The 25,908-nt window shown below is 37.3% G+C and overlaps 1 protein-coding gene across 3 annotated transcripts in view; it reads right to left on the bottom strand.

Annotated features, from left to right (window-relative positions):
• Nucleotides 1-887: 887 nt before the first annotated feature.
• The window catches only part of NKAIN3 (sodium/potassium transporting ATPase interacting 3), a 342,394-nt gene continuing 317,373 nt past the window's right edge, over nucleotides 888-25,908 (bottom strand). For 2 of the 3 annotated variants that reach the window (XM_038128125.1, XM_038128124.1), the window contains exon 6: nucleotides 888-1,895. Coding sequence is in view for 2 of the 3 variants with exons in the window: in XM_038128124.1 (XP_037984052.1) it covers nucleotides 1,882-1,895 (14 nt within the window). In the remaining variant the exon portion in view is untranslated. Of the gene's footprint in view, nucleotides 1,896-5,561; nucleotides 5,646-25,908 lie in introns of all 3 variants that reach the window. The other variant, XM_038128123.1, reaches the window with a different exon arrangement.

Raw genomic sequence — 25,908 nt, 5'->3', positions numbered from 1 at the left:
TTCAGAAAAATCTGTAAAACATGGTCCAGCAGACATCCCTTGGCAGAAAATCAAACACACACTTCCAAACCCCTGCCAGAACTGTGTGTTGAGGTTGTGCCATCAATGGGGGTTTGTAGCACTCGTTCCTGTTCTTCCCACCTGGTCCTGAGGGCAGCACTGGGTTCACGTGAAGGCTTTTATTTGAGGTATATGCAGCCCCAGAAACACTAAAGAAAGGTTTTTCTCCAGTTGCCATTTCTTGTTGACTTTGTCTTAATACTTACATCATGCTCAGTTTCAGGGAAGGTTAACCAAAGTTCAGGTTGTGTTTTCTCCAGAGTCAGTGAGGTCTTTAGTTAACCAGCTGGAAAGCAGGTGAATGTACCACAAGACCCTTGTCACCTGAAAATATCAGACTCTACGACCACTGTATTTATTAGCCTCCCCAATATGTTCATATTGGTAAATTACACAGATTTTAGGAGGGAAAGAATCAAGACAAGCTCTCTTCTAGCTCTTATCTGCTCAGACTTGAAAATACACGATAGAAGACTGAAAATTCTGGACCTGAATGTCATTTAGATCAACTGAAGATTTCTTAGGGCACCTATGGAGGAACTTTGTGGGCATCTGTTTAGCCTCTGGTGCAGAGATAGAGAAACACACCCCAGAAGGAACAGCCTTCCTGGCTGTCCCACCAATGAAAGGTTTAAGTGAGGAAAGTGCAAAACCACAAACGGACTCAAAACCCTCATGATGTTTCTGCTCAATGTAGAGGTACATAGGCTCTGTAGAGAGACGAGACTCTCTGGGGTATAGAAATCTACACAGCCCTTTATACTGTAATTAAGATGAAAGAAACAAAGTGTTCCGTTAAAAAGACTGCCAGCTCTCCAGAGAAAATAGCTTTGTGTATCACTTTATGCTAGTGGTGACAGAATAGAAAACAAAATACCACAGTTACATACATGTTCTTTGTCTAGAAGTATTTACAAATAACTTTACAAATTTTTTACACGCATTTTTCAGTTTTGCTTGTTTACTTTTAAATTAAGAGAAAATTAGTCCCCAGAGGCTTCTAAGGCTTCAGTTGGTGCCTTGTACTGTACATTCATGCTTGGCTTCTTCCTGGGAGAAGGGAGGAAAGGAGTTTAAAAATGTGCAAATCACTGACATCTAAACAGCCCTGGGTGTAAGGGTTCCTAGAGATGAACATCCATTGAGCAGTCATCCTACTTTTCCTCAAATCAGAGACAGCTACTCGAGATGGACTTGGGGCAAAAGAGATTAGGAAAGGAGGAGTCATATATGAATTGCAATAATTAGGTGAGTACATTAGTGCTTGAACGTCTGGGTAAGAAGAGTCATACATCAATCTCTACTGCATTCAGCAGTTCAAAAATACAAGGAGTGGACATTGTGAATTCTAAAGACAGCATTGAAATGATCCCTTGATCACTGTTAGGGTTTGACTCCTGCTGAGTATTTTGGAGTCAAAATTACTGTTTACTGACACAATCTTGACCAGGCACAGTATGATCCTCTTAGTCAAAAAATATTGAACTTTCGAAAAAGACACACCCTCCTCCTAGTTTTCACAGGTTGTTTTGTTTTCATGCCTCAACACTAAACATTGTAAAAATACTGAAATTAAAAAAGAAAAAAATTTACAATTTACAAGTGTCCATATAAGTAAATTATTTAAAAATTCAAGATCATCTACAAGGATCTACGAAATAACAACGCTGATAATGACACTGAGCCTGTGGGAAGAACAGTCCACATGCCGTGAGGAACAGATGTGGTGGGTTTCTTCCAGAATGATGATTCACAAAGTTGGTCTTTTTTCTAAAATCTGTTTCTTCAGCTACAGCAGCAGAAGTCTTGAGTCCATGTTCATTACTTACTTCGACCTAAAAAGCAGGGTATAAGAATTACTCACAAATGAAAATTTATTTTGTTTATCTTCTTATTTATAAGCTGTAAATTCATACAAGTTGAGAGGTTAGTAACTAATGAACAAGTGGATATCTCACATGGTCAATAATTTCATCAGCTGTGAGACTCACCTATATGGTCAAGAATGAATGGCTGGGTACAAAGCAGTAGCTTTGTATGCATACCACTATGCATACCACAAAAGCAGTAAACATCTGGGAGAAGTCTCATAGCTGCTAAAGCATATCTGAATATGCTCCTACAATATATGATCTTGATATACATTATATATTATATATATTATATGATGCTATATTTATATACACTTATTAATTTTAGCATAATAGATTTCAACAGCATGCGACATATTTGCACCCAATTATAAAATTCTGATGTGATCTGATCAAAAACATGAGCATTTGAGCTGGACTCACACTATGTATAATCCTCACCACAGTGACACATCTACTGAACGTATGCATTCTCCCTGTAATAAGTTTCACTTGTGTAATCTTGGGAAATCTATGTTGGTCTTTCAGAGCAATTTAAAGGTGGGTAAAGTCTCAGGAGAAGGTACAAACAGGACAGGATCACACAGATGTATCATGGAGTGATGACCTCTCCACTGGCACCGTTTCTCATTCAGTGGATCAATTCCACAGGCACAAATTAGTATTGTCCTTAAAAAGGTTAGGGACATTCCTAACTAGAATTAGGTATTCAGTCTCTGTCCAGATAGAGTTGTTCCAAGCTGTAATAGTTTTATTTTATTTTATAATTATTACTACTATTAAAATAATATTTAAAATTTTCATTTTTATATTAGCACATTGTTCTTATTACAGCATGATTCTGATATTATCTTATTAGCATACATTAATATTTGGCTCTAATGCAAGCCAAAATGTAGCTTCTTATTTTTTCCTGCTAGGCACCATGCTCCTCTCTTTTCCACATATCAGTACCTGAAGTGTTTCTAAATATTACTGAGTGACCTGGCTGCTGATACTGTGATTCAGACAGGCACAACAGTCTTCTTTAGAGACCATGTGCTTTAGTCCCAAATGACACAACACAATGATATTCTTTCTACTCCCACTGTTGTCTCCTGCCTTACACACACCTTAATTGAAACTGTGTGGCTGAGGGCAAGGTTCCTGCTTCTCCTTGTCCCATAGCTTAATAGAGTTACAGGCAGAGCAAAGAGCAAACGGGCAAGCTATGATCATTTGTATTTGGATTAAAAATTGTTCCCCACAAGAACAAGTTCAAATTTAGCTTCTTCTCAGACGTGAGAAGGAAAACAAATTTAGTCTTGCTAATCATTAATAATTATGGTAGCACTAAGCAGACACTATACGGAATATGAGCACTCAATAAAAGCAGACTGTCTTCTGCATAGTTTGGATGAGACCACAGAGCCCTGTATTTTCAGTGGGCTATGTTTAGTTCATTTTTGAAGGAAATAAGGGAAATAAAAGGGATGAGAAAAAGGGAAATATAGCCAAGCTTTCATCTATAAAGTAACATTTATAAAGGTTTTCATGTATTTTTACAAGCAATATTCATGTTCAGTACTAAGAGAATTCTAACTCTCAGAAATGGAGTTTTGCACAGCCTAGACACTAGAAGTCACTTTTTAGAGATATTAAGAATTTTCAGACTATATAACTGATACATACAGCAATATTAACTTATCAAAAGTCAAGAAGGCTAATATGCTGCAGAGGGATAAGCATCTGCAAAGTTCTGGCACAATCCACTGACCAAATTATTTCCAGCAATTTGGTTTTTAACTCAGATTTTGATCACTGACAGTTTCCCTCCCAGCTTAGATAAAGGTCCTCTATATCTTTCAGTGCATATAACCAAAATATCAATTAGAAAGGAAACCCAATGTAATTTCTGTCCCAGTTTTATACTCCTTGAAGCAATGAAGAGGCCAGAGAGGCCCTCCCAGCAGTACAAGGATACACATCCATAGGAAATGGAAAGATAACTCTTACTCTCCAGTGTTGTAAGATCACCAACAACCTCCAAATCCCTTGAGCTACTTATTGAAAATCTCCTACAAGAACAAATTATGAGATGCTGTGACTCTTCTACTGCAAAACAAATGCATATATTTTGCAGGAATGTATTTGTAAGTTTTTAATGAATATGTCTTTTATTTTCTTCTTTAATTATAGTAGGTTGCTAAGAAAGTACTAAATATTTATGCACTTGATCCCTAAAACTAGTCTGAATGCAGGTTTAGAGATTAAAATATTTTATGGAGAGGTGTAAATGCTGCAGGTGTGGACTTCTTGCTCCTGAATATCAATTGAACTTTTTAGTCTAGCAGCTTATTCAGAAGGTTCCAACCCCCATTTTGCAGTCATCCTTCTCACAGAAAATGCAGCAAAATAGACATTTATTGAAATATTACTAAAGAAATGTAGACTTCAATGTATAGTAGCATGTACTTAGTCAAAAGTCAGAAGGTTCATAACTTTGTTTAGTTGTCTTAATGCGTTATTTGTTCCTGTTCTGGTATACACCATAATTTTGGGCCTTCATATTCTATAATATTTAGATATTTTTTAGTAAAATTTTGGCTCTGTTTATTTCTACAAATTGAAAGCTGCATCATGAATAAAATATATTATAAAAACCTGCAAAAATTAATAAAGTCACAAAGTTCAGGTGTCAAGTTCCAACCTCAAAGAATTTTTTAGCAATCGTCCATTTTAAATTAAAACTCCTAGCATGTGCACACATGCATACACCAGGAAAAACCTTCAACCCATTCTAATTCTGTTAACTGATAAGTAATATACAGTCATTAAATCAGTTTCAGTCAATTAGCTGTGTGTGCATTTCATGCTGCATTTAAGAAGCATGAAAGGCCCAAAGGTAAAGACAGAGAGCAACATCACAAGAAGTTCCAGCCATAAAGAATTTCCAAATTAACAACTTCTGGTTTACAAATAATACTTTGAAAAACCATCTACTTGAAGTTATATGAGCTTCTGCCAAAATACATATACTAGCAATGTCACCCCATATCCTAATTTTTTTTCCAGATAAAAAGAATAGATATGCATTCAACCTTATTCATTAGGTAGCAAAGCAGGAAGAGTCTATGAAAATGATTTTTATGGTTCAAGCAAATAAGTGATGACAAAGAGACAATTAACTTCCAGTGAAATTCTACAGATAGATTTTAAGCTGACAAGCGGTTTTTCAGCAAAACTTTTTCTTTCAGTAGCAAGAAAAATGTAAAAAACTACTGCTTTTCTATAAATGGGTTAATCTCATTAAGGTTTCTGCAGCTGCAGAATCTCTAAACCAGCTCTTTTCTCGGTAAAAATTCAGCAAGGAAGCAATTCCATCCTTCTGTGAGAGCCTCTCCTTGCTTTAAGATGAGGCACGACGTGGCAGACATGGTGATATCTCCTATTCCTCGCTTTAGCGGATATGCCATCAATGACAAAGTGTCCTTACTCAAATGCGTTATGTGGATTAATTTTTAATTAAGTTCTAATTAAAATATAATTAAATTATCAGTAATCTGATGCCCAAATTATTTTAGGAGGAGGTTAGCTTTCAGTTCAGTTCAGTTAGAAGGATTAATGTGGTCCGTGGGACCAGAACCTTACCTACAGGCTTTACAGGCTTTAATTCAACATGTTCCTGGGGGGGCTGTCGGTAGGAGTATGTGTCAAGTCCACCTATGAAATCAACTGAAAATACAACAGTTCCAGAAATGAACAAATGGAAATGAAAATATGTCAACTGAAAAAGAAATGTGGACAAATTATGTTTAAAAAAAAAAAAGTTCATGCACAGGTTTGCATACAAGAAATAAACCAAGTAGATAAAGATGCTGTAGAAACTGCTTTCAGAAGGTTCCATGCTCTGTCTTCCCTGGGGTCCATTTAGCCCTGTGCCTGGAAAGACAGGCAGCAGTTGGATGAGCAGACATACACACTCCTGCCAGTGTGTGTGTGCAAAAGGAGCATTCATGGATGTGCAGAGCATGTAAAGACAAACCACTATGGGGTAAAACAGCTGATTCTCTTTAGGGAAATATCAGTGTGTATTAGAAATTTAGGCAATGGAAACAGTTTAGCTTGTGAACCTAATTTCCTCTAAACTCTTCAGGCTCAATGGACTTGTAGAAAAGTCCAAATAAAAACCTAAGTCATGAGAGCTGAGTTAAAAATAAACAAATGATCACTAAATATGAAAAAGCAGCAGCATCTTCTCTGGATGAACTCGTGGGGTCAGGACACCTTTTCAGAATCCTTCTACTTTCTATGTCAGAAATAATGTGCTCTTGAGAAGTTTTTAGTTCCTTCTATGGTGCTGATGATTTTAAAAAAGACATTTTAGTCTGAGTCTTGTATTTTGTTGTTTTGGTAAGATTTTAGGCAGCTCCAGTAGGCCAAAATTTCATGCTATCCTAGAAATCTTAAAAGCAGGTTTGTGGAAAATACTATTCTATTGATTTCAAAGGGCCTTTTGCAGACATGTCCAGAGCTGACAAATCCACAGTACAGTAGGATTCTTTAGTCACATGGCAAGCAACCTCCTTCATTTGTTTATATATAGGCATATAGAGGAAAGTCCTGAGCAGAATTTTGATACTCATTATGCTAATTGCTGAATGAGCAATGAATGACAAAGCAGTCCTTTCCCAGTCATTGTGTGCATTAGGTAGAGCAAGAGCGCTTATCTGGGGTGAGGAGATGGGAAAATGAAGCTTAGAGATTGACAGATTAATGAAAAACCCACTGAAATCTGTGGAAATGTTCCTGTTGATTTCAGTTTGCTTCTCCTCCTGAGTCCAGAAAAGACTGAAAACTGAATTTGATCATATTGAACTGAACTGCAATCATAGAGCATCACCACTTCCCCAAGACTGTTCTCTTAAAACTGTCTGAGCAGGACATAATGTGCTGAAGGGCCTGCCCAGCCCGAGTGCCTGCCCCAGCCTATCTGCACCTCCTCTTTCTACTGTATTTCTTTCATGTCACAGCTCTCCTTCAGAATGTTGTCACTATACACTGTAACATGCATCAAAATTTACTTCAGCACTAGTGGGATCAAATCCCTACAGAGGAAATAGTTGCAGATGAACTGTTGTAAAAGTTGATTTTTAAGCCGCAGAATCACAGAATGGTTTGGGTTGGAAAAGACCTTAAAGATCATCTAGTTCCAACCCCTTTGCCACAGACAGGGGCACCTTCCACTAGAGCAGGCTACTCATCCAATCTGGCCTTAAACACTTCCAGGGATGGGGCATCCAGCTTCTCTGGGCAATCTGCTTCAGTGTCTCCTTGTTTCACAATAAAGAATTTATTCCTAAAATCTAATCTAAATCCACTCTCAGTTTGAAGCCGTTTCTCCTCATCCTGTCAGTACATGCTCTTGTAAAAAGGCCCTCTCTATCTTTCCTTTAGGCTCCCTCCAGGTACTGGAAGGCCACAATTAGGTCACCCTGAAGTCTTCTCTCTTCAAGGCTGAGAAATCCCAATTCTCTCAGCCTTTCCTTATAGGAGAGGTGCTCCATCCCTCTAATCTGCTTGATGTCCCTCCTCTGGACATGCTTTAACAGATCAATCTCCTTCATTTGCTGGGAACCTCAGAGCTAAATGTTAGATGTCTAATACATTACTAATACATTTACATCTAACACATTTACTAAATAATTTTTTTAGAAGAAATCCTGTCCACAGTGGGTTTTTTTTGTTTGATTGGGGTTTTTCATATTTTTTTTTTTTAATTGAGCATGCTCCTCTTTTGAGGAGCTAAAAGAATGGTTTTCAGGCAATTCACCACTTCAGAACCTCACATCATTCCTCTCAGCAATCACAAGCATTATCTGCAATTGTAAGCAGGGAGAGACTTTAAAGTAACTAGCCTTTCTACCAGCAAATCTTTTTGATTTGAGCAAGAAATGAAGTTGAGATGTGCTAATGATTGACAATATAGACGTGTCTTTGTTCTGACAAGGAGAATATATTTAATAGCACCATCCAGCAAGTGTTGAGATGAGCTGCTCAAGACTGTTTAGCCGAGGCTTTCTCTATTGTAATCCAAGGTATTTTATGCAGTATTAAAGCTGAAGTTCACCTTAAAATTTATGTGAAGCTCATTCTCAAGGCAAGAAGCTGGTTCATCACACAAGGCAATCGAATGTGCCATTTTTCATTATGCACTCTATTTTACAGCTTATAGCTCTTTAATATGAAGATTTGTCATCAATTATTTGAATTATAAGTTAATTCTAGTTTTAAAAATTAATTTTGATTTTACCTGGTATTTCCATCCCTTATAATTAGCAGTCTTCCAGGACTAAGATCAAGTGTCCATTAAGCATAGAAAATTGAATTTTTATTTTCATTGGAAGCACAGACATTATTATGTACATTTCAGTGTAAGCAGGCATCAAATATCTTAAAACTTTACATTGAGTGAACTTCTGGATGCATGCAAACCTCTATTTAATTGGCCAACAGTAAATAACAGCAACATTTATGTAGGTTTTCCAAGAGGAAAACATTGGTTTAGGGATGATATAAAATAATTGGTTTTGTTTATTTCTGCCTGGTTAATGGATTATGGATAATTTCTGCCATAGATTCACAGGACTACATTAATAGCTTCAGAAAGTTGCATAAGCCTGGAAGAAAGTTCAATTAAAAAAACATGTTCTGTACAGTTCTATAGTACTATGCTTTAAATTAAAAAAAAAACAAAACAAACAAAAAAAACAAAACCAGAAACAAAACCACAACTTGTCAGCAGTAGGGATATTCAGCCACTAAATAACAAACACTCCATGTAGTCCAGTCATTAACTACAGTCATACAGAGAGAAACTTAAAATCCTAGGGTGAGGAATTTTTAGCATCCCACAGATAATAGCAGGTTACAGCAGAAGCTGGTTATTTTATCTGCAGCTGGCTGCAAAACATGATCCCTATTCCCAGGGAATTGCTCTCTCCTTGTGTCACCTCAGTTGTGGTCATGCTGGATGCTTAATGGCCAGTGTGAAATGTTCCTTTAGAGTTCACTACCTGCTGTGCTTGGAAGTGCAAATCTGTGCTGGCTGTCCACCGCAGGCAGTCCATTAAAGTGATGTGCATTCATTCACGGGCCATATCAGAGCAACGGTTGTCATAATCTGCCCGAGTGAGAAAAGTGCAGTATGCTGCTGGCTGAAGAAAGTGTATCCACTGTCATCAGTAATTTTGAGGGTTATTCTTTTCTAGACAGATGACATTTCGGGTTGCCTTACTGCTATTTATCCAGTGCATTCACCCATATGCAAGTTCAAATTTGCTTTCCTTTGAAGTTAGTGTAAAAGAATCAGAGCTCAGAAAAAAAACCCAATCCTTTCTCCTTTTCCACCCTCTCATCTGGAATTCAGCTTCTCTGCAAATATCCCACTGACCTGCTGGCAGGCCCTGTGCTTACAGCTGCCAGAGCTTGTCAGCTCATTGGTATATTACTAATTTCTTATTTCAAAGTTGGAAAATTCTAAGCATGTCTGGAGGTGCACGGCATGAACCGAGCAGCAATATGGCAATAGCATGGTTCTAAGGAGATCCTGCAGTCTCTTAGCCTGGAATGCCTTATATTCTATTCATGCTTGCCTCCCCATTTTATAAATGGGAGTAAGCCCAAAAGCTGATGGCTCAAATGGTTGGCACCTCTAGCTGTCCCCTTTCCAAGTGAGAAGCAGACTAGCAGGTGTTTTAAAGTTGTGTTTTTCTGTACAGAAGATTTTCTTAACCTCTGGGGTTCCAAATACTATTTTGCACTGAAATATTTTCCTTGTATTGAGATTTTTTATTGAATGGCAATATATCAATGCAATTACATTCATTAAGAAAAGGCATGCAACTGAGGAGGGTGTAACTAGCAGAAAAAGGAACAAAAATCAAATAGGAACAGGAAGCAAAACTTCGGGATTGATGGTAAGTCAGTGCGACATGCATGAAGTCCAATGTTTACACTTGTAGCTTACGTAAACTTTCCAGATAAGCATGTTTTTTCCTGAAAAAACTGCTTTTTCCGTTGCCTATCCTCCTCAAGAGATCCACTGCCCTTACACCCTTCACTGCACAAGCACAAACAGACCCAGCTATCTGTCTGGAGCCAATACTGACCATTTTCCCCTCTTCATACTAAGCCTGAGCACCTAAGTCTCAAGCCACGTAGCAGAAGAATCACACATTCCATTGCAGGATCACAGGAATAGCTTCTCACTTATGCAGAGGACTAAAGGAGGGAAAATGTGTGCAAGACAATTAAGAAAGTGAGAAGAAGAGACATCAGTAATCCTTTGTGGCGCTCTGATTGCTCCTCTGTCTCTATAAAGTACTGGCAGATGGTAATCAGGTTAAAACAGGATAAAGTGGTAGAAAATTACTAAGAGACAACCTTTTATTAAGTTTTTATTACTGGAAGCTAGAAGGGGAATATTTCAATGTTCCACAGTAATTATTAAGATATTTGCACCAGATTTTGTTCTTAGTCTCCACCAGTGGGATAGATCATAACTTAAAAAACTGCTCTACCTTGTAACATGTAAGTACCACATTTCTCCACAGGGCTGCACTGAAAGAAGGATCCTTTCAGAAGCTGGCTTAGAAAGGGCACTGGCATGGAAATTTTATTTATGGTCTTAGCTACTGAACTCTCTCCTCATTTTACCAATGATAGTAAGATATCGAAGGTATCAATACAATTTATTCTCCAAGGATATGATTGCCCAGTGAGACAAAGAAAGTATGAAGAAGATCCAAGATGTTAGGAAGTTAAAATTGCTCAAATCTTCTTAACCCAGACCTCCCCAGTCATTCCAAATCTGAAAGTATCTTCCAAAAATCTTCTCTGTGCCATGTCTTTGAAAGACATTTACAACCATACTATCCCATTACTGAAACTAAATGGAAGGCTGCCAGATTATGGTGTTTTGCTGGGTTTTTGCCCCTAAAAGTAAGTATTTTTCAGTCACTTTCATATCATTAAGGACTCCTGGCCACTACATGGTAAAAGTCCTTAGAAAAGTATGGTTATCCCACATAAGGCATGTAGGAAAATATATACTATCAAGTAATATTTACTAAAAGTTTATTATCACTAATTCACTATCATATATGCATATATATATATATATATATACACATATATACACTTTACACTGCAGGTATGTATATATTGTTTCCTTTAGGCTTTAGAAAACATTCATTTTTTCTTGACATGGTGATATCTGCCAACCCACATTCAAAGTTTAAGTTGATGAGGAGTAGCTTTCCATTCTGCTTTAAAATGCTATACTGTACTTTTTCTCAATGCTTATCAGCTTGGGCATCAACCATCTCATCCATCTCAGCATAGCTGGCTGTGACTTATGTTATTTTTCAGCAATGTAATTCAAACTAAGTATGCCTGATGATACATTTTCTTCCCTTATAGGTCTCTATACTTTTCTGCTCCTCATTTTAAGGAAAATGCTAACATCTCTGTGAGAATAGTAATATATGGAAGTTGTATTTAAAAACATTTCAAACAGATAAAGCTGTTTTGGTTTTTTTTTGGTTTTTTTTTTTTTTTCCTGAGGCTTATATTTAAAGGTGCTATTGCTAGTTCTAGTCTGAGGTTTCAAATACAGTGAGTTGTACCTTTCTTTCTGCATATGACCAAAGTAAATTGTAAACAATTATAATTAAAACTTCCTAGATAATTTTAATGCAGTGAGAAAATTAGAGATGTAAAATTGGTAAAAATTAGTCTTCTCTAATTAATTATTTTTCCCTTTCTGGTACCCTTTCTGATCTATTCCCTTTTGGTGCAGAATGTTCTGTGATTCTTCTTTAAGTTACTATACTGCCTATGTACAAATTAAACCTGCAAAGGAAAAATAAAACATGCATAAAAGACATTAAATGCCCAGAAAATACATCTATGAATTACATTCACACAATACTGGGAGAGAAACGAGCCATTGAGTTCTATCCACTAATCCATCCAATCTAACCACTAAAATGGCAACTTGAATAGTCCCAATACTATTGTTAGGGCTTTGTTATTGTTTTTGTTACAGCTCCAGGCACACCTCCAGACACGTGATCTTCACATTAAATGTGTCCAAGTTGACTTCAAAAGAGACACAACTCTGAATCTGCTTTTTGAAGTTATGCTTTGATCTTTTTTTTGGTGATTTTGATTCAGGAACCCATGCTATTTATTAGTGTGCCTTTATATTACTGCTGAGTTTGAAGCCATAAACTACAGCGTTCTTTCAAACTTTCAGCGCAGATCTCATTCCAGTTGGAATTGATCTATTCCACTTACAGTTCATTGCTAGGTTGCAGGTTAGTTATTCTGTTCTTTCAAGTTGTTAGGTTTTTTTTCCTGTCAGCTGAGTCCCACAGGGCTCTGTTCCTGACCCGCCTTTCTTTGTATGCATAGAATTTCTTTTGGGCTCAGTTATTTGTCAGTGTGATCCAATTATTTATTTTTGAGTCAACACTGAAATATTTATACCTGCTTCATTATTATACACCCAAGAATACCACAGCTGCTTTTTCTAACTTAAACTACAAGCCACTGATATTTTAGTGTGAGAAATGAATGTTCCCTATTTTTAAAATTAATGCTGAACCTGATCAACCCTAATGAATAATTAAAGATAAAATTCCTAGAGAAGAGTATTTGCAAGATGAAACACATGACATATTAGAACATGTGACATTTGGAGGAAAGGATTTCTATGTTTTTAAGAAAGTTCACATCATCCATTCACAACAGAACATTAATTTTTATTTTAAAAAATAGGTTACAGGACTGGAGGGATTCTTCTTATCACTGAGTGATTCTGGATTTTCCCACCTTCCTAGGGATGAGAGACTGCTTCTGAAACTTGCTACTATCATCCTCTATGACATATTTGCTTCATGTGTTTGTATCTTTACTTGTCTCATAAAAAGTGAACCAAGGACCTTCAGGAGAGTGTCTGTGTTCATGGCACAGCACAGGGAGCAAGCCAGAGACGGAAGGAGCTGTCGATCTGCTCCTCAAGCAGAGACTGAAGTGGGAGCAGCAAATCAGGCAGGCCTTAAGAGAAGATGGAAAGGACTTGGCAGGCCAAGTAGAATACTTGCAAATCAAGAAGCCAGTCTTGGCTGAGACACAAATGGTCCTCCAACTACATGGACATAGAAAACAATGAAGGAAATGCTATAAGCCTTTCATTTCTGTTCTGTATGATGCAGTAACTTTGAATTTTTACATTTTAAAAGTGTGCTAATTTATTATGCAATTAATTCTGCCTTTTTTGAGTTTTGTGTTGCGGTATTTTTGGGAAGTTTTCTATAAAGGCAATAATTCACATCCACTTCAAAGGTCTGGCTGACTAAAGCTCTGTCACATTGAGCCCATGTTGCAATTTTTCATCCCTTTATAACTCTTTTTTAATTTGCTTTAAAATCCGCTTAACACGCTTGCCAGTTAATGTCTTTTGCTGCCATCAGAGAAGTCTCCTTCCCTGGCTCCTCCTTTTGCTGGAATCCAGGTACAGAGATACCATCTTTACCTCAAAAGACTTGATATCTTGGACTTGCTACAGATGCTAAAACTTGTACTTCCAGTAGCCTGGGAGGTCAGTTTTCAGCTTTTTCAAGAGTACTGATCTGATGCTATTTTGGACTTCACGACATCAAACCCATTAACACTATTAAATATTTTTTTTTCCATTTCAGATGAAGCTGTTTCCATTTCCTCCTCCTCCTTTTCATTTATCATCCTGCCTTTGCCCTCATGACTACTGGAAAAGCCCCATCTTTATTGTATAGGTCATATTGTATAGAATTATCAGAAGGCATGGTGTCAGATCTTATTGGTCTTATTGTTTGACAATACAGTCACACTTAGTTAATTGGTCAGTACATGGTATTTTGCATATCTATCAAACTTCTGTATTTTTAGTTAGTTTACATATTTTCTCTACTGATTCTCATGAGACAGAGCTTATTGTTTATACAGGTGCACTTATTTTTCATCCTAGAAATAGATTATGAGCGTTAACAGACACTCATTCCCAAGATTGTTTTCACATGGGAACTTGCAAACTATTAAGCTGCACTTAGAAGTGACAGGCCAGCTATTAATTTAGCAGACCAAGGCCTAATTTTATGAGGCCTTTCTTTTATAATTTCTCTACCTGTCTGTGACAGACTACAAGTGACATTCTGAGTAGAAATCCTGCTTCACCACATGACATTTGCTCCTCTGTGTGGGGCATTGCACGCATTCCCCACCCTGCATCTACACTGCACTCACAGCTACACCTCCCTTAGGGGAGGTCTGCTTCAATCCTTGATGTGGCAAACCCCAAAGTTTTCTACCACAAACCTTCTAGAGTTTTAGTGTCATTAGATCCAAACTACCTTTTTTCCTCTGCTAAGCAGGCAATGTTTCCTCTAGCGCTGATGGAGCCCTCCTCTCATCCCAGCAGAAGCCTGTAATCCTACTGTGCCTTCTCTGAATCAAAGTCGAGAAATAGGAAATGGAAGTGGATAAATCCCTTCAGTGATCTCCAGATTCTCAATATCTTCCTTTTAGTTTTTTATCTCTGTGAATGAGTACAAATCAACAAGCTCTAATCTTCTGTTTCTTCTTGCTTTTAGTTTTTCAAGATGAGGAAGCCAGCAAAACAATCTGTTATTTATCCAGTATCATGTGAGTCTTTTCCAGCCCTACTTAATGCATTATCAAGTTCTTCTACAGTACCCTCCTCATTCCGTGCCAGAATGTATGACCATCGAGCATTTCAGAGCCATGTGCGAAGTTTACTACTTAATCTCATCCAAGTACATCCATTTGCCTCTGTGAGTGTTTCTCTGCAAATGAGGAAATCTATTGCTCCTCATATTTTTATTGATTTTTTTCCCTGCTCTATCTTCACATTCAAATCAACTTTCTCATCTCTTAATATTGTTTTTGGTATTACCATCTCTGTCACCAACTCAAATTATCTCGTTAACACCCCAAGACATAAAATGACTACTTTTTCAGCTTTGAAAAATACAGCTGAGAAGGTAGAGTATTGTAAAATGAGACCTTACAATAGCCAGTGGTCTTCTCATATATGATGGAGTGAAAAAAGAAATATCACATGTGTTAGCAAACATGATGGAGAGGAAAATGGTTTTCTCATTGTTAGAAAGTGGCATCATTTCATATTAGGAAAAAGATAAATGTCTGGAGTAGAGTCTGTAACAGGATTAACACTCACTTTGAAGCCACCAGTGAATCAGTCTGCTAATGAAAAAGAAAGATAATGCAATACTGCCCTCAATCATTAAAAAAAATCCCCCTGAAGAAAGATGAAGTAAAAATACACTTTTCAGAGAATCTTGTAACTCTAAAATTTCAGTCCTCCAAAACAACAGATTTTTATTATTGAGGAGGAAAAGAGAATGAGTAGAAATCAATGGCAAGGAATAAGAGCCATCATATAAATGGTGAGAGTCACACACTATCGCTTAATTTTGCTGTATCTAGTCTGTGATATTGAGAAAAGCACAGATGAACTGAGATAAAATTCCTGCTAGCAAAACCAACTGTATATTTACTGATTCAAGTCAAAAGAATGTGAAATGAAGTTTGAAGTGAGTCCAGATGTGACCCAAATCACAGAGCACTGGTAAGAGAAAGACTTGTTATGATACAGAGTTAATAAAGCACATCAGCAATACAGACTAAATGCAATAAATATAATGTAGCCTTTTTGAAAAACAGCTTTTCTAGGAGCAGGCAATATATTTATTTGACCAATTGGCCCAGCTGGAAAACCATAACAGCTATATCTCTTGATTTATTAAGACAACACCTCTTGCTATAAATCTTGCTTATCTTATATACTGAAACCATTAAGGCTGTTGAAATAGCACAACTAGGAAATCTAAAAAGCACAACATACAAACAACAAGTCAAAGTTTCAAACAGGAAGAATTTAAAAGGGTTACTTTATGAAAGGTTGAAGTTGTGACGACATCAGAAACACAGTAAAGAGAACTAAGAAGAGGTAAGAGTTTCACAGGATAAAGAAAAGAGTTTACCAACCATCACCTAAATTATTTTCAGTATTTTAAACACAGATCATTCTGAGTTGGAAGACACCAACAAGAATCATTGGGTCCAGCTCTTAAGTGAATGGCCCATGCAGGGATCAAACCTACAGCCTTGGTGTTAATTAGCACCATGCTCTGACTAACTGACCTAATAATTTCTCCTTTCTCTTGCTCTGTGTCTGTGGTTCTTCTAAGAAATTCTCATGATACTTTCTTTTCAAGGGTCTTTCTCTTGCTTTGACCTTGTCAGTAGTCATTGTTTGTCCCTTTCTCTTCCAAACAAAACCAAGAATTTTTCTTGGTGGAAGATACTGCTTGCCTTTAGATTTATGAGATTCCGACCTGAGATTTTCAAAGATGTATAAAGTGGTAGATAGTTAATTCTTATTCAATTTTTTTTCAATTTTGCCATATTTTGAGAAAGCACCCATTACCAAATAAAATTATCTTCAAAATTTACCTGACTATGACCTGAAATTCATGGCTTGGTTCAATGTACTTCACTGACTTCACTGACTGCTTTATTAATTTATAATACCCAGTTTTCTGGGTGGTTTGAATATCCTCTAAGGCTATAATGTATGTTTACATACATTGGAACCCATAAGATTAAAAGGGACCCATATTGTATGATTTTTGTCATGGATACTCCCTTAAAACAAGAAATGAGCTGCTTTGGCTTTTCTACCGCTGTATTTCAAAGCTTAGTGCTACTAGAATTGTGAACAAACCTTATCTTCAGGAAAAGTCAGTGGCAGTCTCTCAACTCAGGTGGCCTGCATGGATCTGTTTTACTTTTGAGGCTATTATCTGTAAAGAAGAAGGGAGGACTTTTCTGTCTTCTGAGAAGAAGCCTCACCATCTCCCTTGCAGGCCAGGCATGGGCATAAAGGAAAAGGCACTGAGAACACTGACCACTAAAACTGCTAATTCATCTGCAAGGCTGTTGGGTCTGTCAAACAGGATGAGTTACACATCATATCAGGGAAGCTGTGGGTATATGTGTCAATGAACAGCTGTCCTAACTGTTCATTGCTCACTGAATTTCCAGATTCCTTATCAGCATTTTATGAAGACAGTTTACAGCCCAGTGTAAAGCCTGACTAATCCTGTGCCCCCCTTGGCTCAGCACTCCCTTTCATTACGAGGAGACATCTTTCCCTCCAGGTTTACGCCTCCCACGCCAAAGGCAGCAGTTATTCCCAGACAAAGCTCTTAGACATGATTTGCTGACTGGGAAATTACCACTCAGGCATCAGTAACAAGGAAATGGATGTTACTTAAGCTGAGACCCAAAAATTAGGATAACCTATCTGCATGACAGTTAAGATTTGGGAGAGATGGTGTTTACACAGAAGTGTGGGAGTCTGAAAAGTTTCTTTTTAAGCTCCACAAACTAAAAGATACACAAGGCTGCTGCCATTTGGAAATGAAGAAGTCAGAGGATTGCAGCTGGAAGTGGAAAATGGATTTGTAAAGAGGTTTCATTTTAATGGAGCAGCTGGAGGAAAGGTACAGACAGGAATGGGCACCACTTAGGCCTGCATGTGATGTTGAGTGGAAAGCTCAAGAGAGCAACACTGGATGCTGGAGTAAGATTGATTTAACAATAGATGCAATTTAAGTGAAAAGGCTAAGGTGCTGGCAACTGGGGGTTGGGATAGCATCCATTTAAAGACAGATTTAATTTCAACAGAAAGGCCAAGGAGGTGGAAGGTGGAGAATAAAACAAAATCAATACTAAGTTAGGTTAGTAGAAAATAGAATCAAATGAGCCAGTTAAAAAAAAAGGGCATACTGAATATTTGAGAGTAAGGAAGCAATGCATGGATCTAAGAACTATTGAGGAATTCTCATTAAATGATATAACCCCTAAAATAAGAATTATTATTCCATTTTAATAAGAATGTTATTTATTAGAGTAGTAGACAAAAAAATCTTAAGGGAATGTATGATCTCCAGTTTAAAGAAAACTGAATGGTTATAAGTATATTCCTACTTAAAGATGATTCTCTTCTATCACAAAATCACAGACTTCTTGGGGTTGGAAGTGACCTCTAAAGATTGTGAAGTCCAAACTCCCTGCTAAAGCAGGTTCACCTACAGCAGGTTTCTGTTGGTGAATAGCTACAGAAAGAGACTCCATGGCCTCTTGGGCAGCCTGTTCCAGTGCCCTGCCTCCCTTAAATAAAGGCTTTTTTTCCCCTCATACTCAGGTGGAGCTGCCTGTGTTTGAGTTTGTACCCACTAACCCAGGTCCTGTCACTGGGGACCACTGAGAAGAGTCTGGCCCCATCCTCTGGACACCCACCCTTACAATATCTGTAGGCATTGATAAGTTCTCCTCTCGTTCATCTTCTCCAGACTGAAAAGGCCTTATCACCTCCCTCGACCTGCTGGGCACTGCTGGCTCACGGACAGATGTTGTCCACCAGGACCCCCAGGTCCTTCTCTGCAGAGCTGCTTTCCAGCAGGTCACTCCCCAGCCTGTGCTGGTACAGGGGGTTTCTCTTCCCCAGGTGCAGGACCTGGGATTTGCCTTTGTTGAATTTGTGCACAAATGTGTGTATGTATAAATATAGTAAAAAAAAAAAAATAAAAAATTAAATATGCAATATTGCATATAATATTCATAGAATCTCCGAATCCTAGCATAACTTGGTTTAGAAGAAATTTTTAAAGGCCATCTAGTCCAATCTCCCTGCACTGAGCAGGAGCATTTTTATCTAGGTCAGACTGCTGACCTTCAGCTTTGTTTCTAGTGATAAGGCACCTGGAACTTCTCTGCACAACCTCTTCCAATGTTTCACCATCCTAATTGTAAAAAATTCTTTCATATATCTAGTCTGAATGCTCTGAATCAATGGTGGAAATGTTTAACATTAATTGTATTTGAAGACCAGAAATTGATCAGGTAGTAGCGAACTACTCTCTATCTATCACTCTGCAAATTCAAAGTTAAGGGGAGTCTGTACATACCTGTGTTTGAACTAAAATATGTATATATTCAACTACATACCCATCCATTATGGATATACATACCCACCTACACACATATATACACATGTACATATTAATCAAAACAGGTAAAATTGTCTCATGTTGATATAATTCTACTCTGACACATATCTCTGCTCAGAAAACTCTGCTAGTACTTTCCGAAAATAGTACATAAAATCTATTTTGCTTTCCTTACAGATATTTCTAAATACTTTACCTGTGCTCCTGAAGTCTCATTTAAATAACTACATACAATATATGTGCATATTTCTACAGTCAGAATCCAGAACTGCGGATGGAAGCTAGTGATTGCAGCTCTGCACCTTTTGACAGCTGAATGCTCACACAATTCATTGGTAAAACAGAGATCTTTAAAAAATATTAAATTTTATTCTCCTGAACTCTTCCTCAACTTTTTACAAAAGAAAAAAAAATTGGACAAGGCCAACTTGATCAAAATTACCAAGTATCATTTTGATGTATGAAGCAGAGGAGAATATGCCTCACCCACTGAGCTGTCTGTAGTGCCAGATACAGCTGGCTCCAGGCACTTGGGATTTCCTCACTCAGAGAAGAACATTTCAAAGTTGTACTGTGACTAAATCATGGCTGCTGTGACCTGCTAATATTTTGGAGTATATCCAATAATATTATGTTTGCTAAAGTGACTGAGGTGATTCTTTTCTACTGAAATTCAGAAGAAATTTCTGACTTGTGCTTAAGGGAGGAATTGTGGGAGTGCACTGGATGTACTCTTACTATTTGAGTGATTTATCCCCTCCCTTAATGAAAAATCAATGAGCTGCTGGCTTGCATGCAGCAGATTATTATCTCCATACCTATTCAAGTAACCCTACAGTAAGAAATTAATTCTTTACTGAAGATAGACTAAAATATTTTACTGAAGTGGTTTAGAAACTCAAGGGGGATTTCCTCAAGTTATTTGAGTCACACCTTAGAGTAAACTATGTTGAACCAATGAAAAACTGGAATTAGCTTACACTTCATTTAGATGATGCCATTTCCTCATGCTTTGCCTCCACCCTATGTGGACAAACCCTACATGTTGGATCCCACATGAAACATGTGGTACTTTCAAGCAGGTAACTTCTGCTGCTGCTAGAAATATTCCACAGTTAAGACTCCTCTTTCTGTACACTTTGCACCATCTATTATTTAAAGACAATCTCTAAGAACAGTGTTCTGCAACAGTCAATGGAGAGTACAACTGGAAATGAAGACCATTTTGTACATTTTGCTAGGGGAATGTAAAAGCAGACAGTTGCATGAGTATTTTTTTTCAGATTTTGCTTTCCTGTGAGAGATTACTCATCCATGGTTTTTAAGCAGAAAAAAAGAAGGGGGATCATGTCTTTGCTGCAATTTTTTGCCAATAGCCTATCTGGAATCAAGATTTTTTTTTGTCCTAGTATTTGTATTTATATTGTTTAATTGCTTTTATTTTACACCACCTCAAAGATTTTACCCTTGGTTGTGTGCATTATAGCTCTGCATATATTTCCATAGGAACAAGAATAAATGCTTTCTCAGGAAATGTATGATAACTGAATGTAAAAAAAAAAAAAAAAGAAAAAAATAAACAAAAAAAAAAATTGAAAGAGTATGTAGAGACACTTTAAATAGTGTAACATCCCTGCAGTATTTCTTCCTTTATTAAATACTTCAGAATTCATTGTGTTAGTTTAGTGTAGGAATGAGCATGCATTTTCAGGTAATTCACACACTAAGGCTAGTGACAAATAAAGAGGACATCAATAGGACTGTAGCACCATACAATGTTGTTAAGCCATAAAGTCTTGTTAGAACAGAATTTTATCCTTTATATTTCCACTACAGGAGAAAGTGGGGTCAGGTATAAATAAGGTAGTAAACAGATGAGTCTGCATCTAATCAACAAATTCCAACTGGGCAGGCCTTTAGAGTCTACAGAAACTGCAACTTGACATTTGTCTCCATTAAATGTCTGGTGGGGTTGTCCTGGGCCACAGCTGAACTGAGGAAGCCCCCTGGATATGCCTGGTGACATTTCTGGGCACACCACAACCTGTCCTTCAGTTCATGGTAGGCATCTGCACGATGATCACAGAGGCTGCTAGCAGGGAATGAGGCACCCTGAAATGTGGGCAGCACCTCCGTGCAAGAAGCACCAGAAACAACCTGTGGCATTGGCTGGGCTCCCTGGCTTTCCAGATGCCACAGACCACCTTTGACGACAGGTATGTTGGGCACTTCATGTCTGCAGGAGGCCACTTTTTATTTTTAAAAAACTGTTCAGTTGAACTACAGAATACATCTGGCTATGAGCCCACTACTATCCCATGCCTAGCAATATGTATACCTGGCAAAAATACCTGATCCTGTTGTTTTTCCAAAACAGGTGAATCAAAATCCTGGGGTTTTGGTTTTCTTGTCCAGATGAACAGAAAGACCAAAACGGCTTTCAAACCTTCCAAAAATTCCGGTAATCACTCCCATTTTCCAGAAACAATAAAGTCAAGAGAATGTTGTCAACATGGCAGCTTATAGCGCTGTTTCTCTGCCAAGCAGTAAAACTTATTATCATTTTAAATGTCTGTGTCAAGCATACTCATCCACTAGTCAGGAACAACACATTTTGTTTCAAGTCATTATGGTTTAAAGGTGACAGTGGTGAGTGCTAAAGCCCAGCGGTGGCCTGTGCTGCTGTTTGACAAGTTTTGTTAAGTCCTCATTTTCAAGGAGATAATTTAGGACAGTTGTTGACTGGGGATGTTTGATTCTTGTATTGCCCAACAGAAGAGTAGTGCAGAATTCTCCTACTTGGTGGCCCTTGATATTAAACATTTTATCACAAAAATTATTTTCTCAGAATGTAAATGGACTCAACTGCATGTACAATTTCAATTAATTTAAAGATAGTAGTGGGTTCCAGAAAACTCCTTAGTTAAGGAAACTTGGATACTTATATATAAAGGTAATGAGATATTTTTAATATTGGCTATTGCTAGCTAGTTGTTCATTCACTTTGCAAAAAAAATAGCATATTTATAGAAATTTATCATTGCTGGACCTACTGTGTAAGTATAAATATTAAATTAAATGTGATATAAAATTCTTTGTCTCTTGTTTGATTACTGACAACAGATGCTCAATGGTGTGTATGAATGTAATGCCGTATGTCAGAGAAGGCAATCCAGTAGTTTTTCAGAGGAAGTAATAATGTATCTTGCTTTACTTAATATCTTTCTAATGATAGCATATGGAGGGTCATATTGGTACCACAATATGGGGAAACTCGTAATTTGTAAAAACAAATTCATCTTCCTCTCTGTTCTGAAAGTACAGCTGAGCTGTGAACACAACTAGCATAGAGGACAGACAAAAAAGAATCCTTTTTTTTGTTTATTACTTTTGTTCTTTTGTTTTCATTTAGGTGATAAATCTTCATGGTGAATGGAAACCCTTTCCTTTATTTTTGCCTGTGCACAAAAGAAGTTTAAGTTTTATTGGATGGGCCTTTTAGCATTTCAGCCTCATTTGTACAAAAATGCTGAAATCACAACTGTAGTTTTGTGCCAAACCTTCCTCTTTGATTTCACTGCTATTTCTTTATGCAATTTGTTTACAAATCAGTTTACACTCCACAAAGTCCAGTACAGTACAGAACTATCTCTTCTGACATGTGTCAGGGTCACATTTATGAACTAGTATTTAGCAGTAGTAATGTTAACAACTGTTTCTCAAAGAAGTCCAGAAACTATTTCAAAGTTAAATCATGATTTTTAACAATGTATTTTGCCTAGTCTCCAGACTCCACTGAATTAAAACAGTAACTCTGACGAGGTGGAAATCAGTTTCTGAGTTCATTTTTAGGAGAAAGTGATTCACAAACAGGATAGTGACAGGCTTTTATGATTACAGATTTCACATATTCTACTCCTTCAAAAGGGCTTATAGAGATTGATAGATCTACAAAGAAAGAAATGAAAAAATGAAGGGAAGAGATATAAATAGACTTTTTCATTAGGATGAATGATGGAAGGTAATAACCCCACTACCGTAGTATGCCTTTTACACGTCTCTTTTTTTTTCACTCCTTTTGACCTGCTACCATCTTCCTTCTAAGTAAAAGTTAACTACAGTATGAAATGTAGGTAGGGTGAGCAATAGCTGGAAATAAATGTTTCCTCAAGCATTATTACTGTTCAGAAAAGTGTCCATCAGCTGAAATGTCAGGCTCCAAATCCATTTAAGCACTCCATAGAGGCTAAACAGGCAGCTATTATTAATTTTTAAGTCTGCTTGATGGGTTTTAGACCAAGAACTGGGGTTAACTCAATGCACTAAATATTGCAGAATATATTTAATTAGGGAGGCTTTGACACTCAGATGGCTGAGGATTTATTCAGTGCAAACTACTGCTTAAAATATGATGGAATAGCTGCATCCACCTAAGAAAAAGTTCTGCTGCATCATATTTAAATGCATAAAATTTGTCTTAGTTGTAGGTTTTTGGACTTTTATCCTAATATAAACCGTCTACTTACAATCTGTTTTGAATCACCATTGAGCTTACATCTAGAATAATTTTCTGTTTATTATGTTGCAAGTTAGCAATGTGAATTTCTCCAGAATAAGTCCAGTTCTTCTCCCCTAATTATCAAACCAAACCATTTTCTTACTGTGCCTTAAACAGACGTTTCTTTATTCAAAACATATCTGTGGGATTCCTCTGAAGGGGTTAACATTTGTCTATAATGTATTTATCTATAAGCATAGAGGGCTCTGATACGCAAATGGGAACTAAGACACAAAGTGAGATATTAAAGGGCTGTTTATTTGCTTTTGATCCAATTCATAATCTTAGAAGTCAATAAAAAAGGAGCAAGTCAGAAATTACTTCTTTCCAATGGCTGTAAAATCTCCTAGCTGCATCTATTCCCCTTCTTTGCTCCTCTTTCTCTGTCCTTTGTGCAATGCTCTGGCCCCTGCCCCAGGTCATTCTCTGCCATCAAAAAAACCTATTCACACAAGAGTACAGAAGATCAAATGTAAAGATACGAATGCAATGAGAAATTTGTCCATTCCTAACAAAGGACATTGCACCATATTTTCCAAGACAAGTGAGGTGATTTTCCTTTGTAACAGAAGAACAAATTGTCATTGACCATTCTGAAAGACAAGAAGAAATTAAATGCAGATCCCTGAGTCGGTTGAGAAGAATGAGAACTGGGTTAGTTCTACATAATGGATCCCCTTAGCACTTGATGTGTTTTATTGGTTGATAAATATGATACCTGTTCTCCGTTCTCAGTGATTTAAATTTCCATCTGTATCGTATGGCTTGAAACCCTCAAAAGACAATTAAGTGGGCTCACCATCAGAGGAAAATGAAGCAGCCCCCATCTCTTCTGAAATAGACATATTTTCAAAGAGAACAGGGTGCTTAACTTGGAAAAAACCCTCTTGTGAGGCCTTGAATGTGTAAGCCACATATGGTCTGTAGCACATGACTGCCGTTTCCATGAACATGTATTCTTTCCTGGGAGTTTTCTTTCACACATGCTAAAACAGGGTTTGTGAAGCACACTGTAAAGGGCTAAACAAAGCCAACAGTAATATTTCTGTAAAAAATGGAAGAGTCCGTCTTCCCAGGCACGCATGCATCTGTGCTAGCATGTGGGTGTGCATGTGCTTGCACAATCATCCTTCAAAGGATAATAAAAATAATAGTTTGTGTCTTCCTCATCAGCCTGCAGGCCTCCCCTAACACCTGATGCAGCCCCTCTGTTCCAGGCATTTAGTAACTGTCTCATAAACAAAGTTTCCAGCTATCCCTATGAAGCCCTGGCTACCGCCCTAACTCATCCCAGCCATGTGGACAGGAGCAGTGTCTGGTTTCACTGTGCAAAGGCTGTGTTTATGATCCCAAACCATACAGCCATTGTGCTGCTGTGCCATCTGCTGATGCCCTGTATTACCAGTTCCTGCCTAACTGGCAGTTTCCAGCTCTCCTAGGAAGCATTTTCTGGGCTTTTTTCTCCTTGAGCCCTACATTTTATTTATGTTTCTTCTCCAAGTGTTCATATTTCTCCTTTACAGCATCCATCTTTATCCAGGCTCCTTTTGCCTTTCCACAGTACAATATGTGCACACCATGCTTATGCCTTACCTCTCAATTTTATCAGAGAATCTCTTTGATATATTTTCTTCCTAATAAAAACCTTTAAATGAAAGTGTTAAAATAGATTTGATACTAATGTCTGTTGCATTATGATGGAGAACTGAACATTGTACCATTTGTAGCAATGAAAAAATATTTTGTTTATAGTCCTTCACACTGCTTTCAATGAAATAATTTGCTTTTCCATCACAGACACGAATTACTTGAATTATGTTTTCAATAAGATTTTCCAGGTATTATCAAATACTTTCTGACAAACTAAAATAATTTTTCCTATGATATTCACCACAAGACTCATTCTGCGAAGAAACAGAACAACTGTGTAAAAATTTACTAATAAAAGTTTATAAATAAATATTTAGTTGCATGTTACTTATGCTATAACCATAAAATGCTGTTGAGATTAGTTCTTTTTTTCCCCTAGACAGAGCTATTTTACTGTTTGCCTCCTCATAAATGAGAAATAATTTTAAATGATCATATGTTGTCCCTTTTTAAATCTGTTCTTGTATTTGCTCCTCTGCTCATCCAATATTTTTCCATTCTCTCTATTGCTTTTACCAATGGCTATCCCAGTCCTGTGGGTATGGTGGCATCCTCAGAGAATTCTCACAACCACTTTTCACACAGCATCCTACCAAAATGTTCAGCATATTCAGATTTTTCCAATACT

The sequence above is a fragment of the Motacilla alba genome, chromosome 2 (assembly GCF_015832195.1).
Source record: "Motacilla alba alba isolate MOTALB_02 chromosome 2, Motacilla_alba_V1.0_pri, whole genome shotgun sequence".
Classification (NCBI taxonomy): domain Eukaryota; kingdom Metazoa; phylum Chordata; class Aves; order Passeriformes; family Motacillidae; genus Motacilla; species Motacilla alba.
Note: the sequence above shows the minus strand (reverse complement) of the source record. Positions and strands in the feature narration are given on the sequence as shown.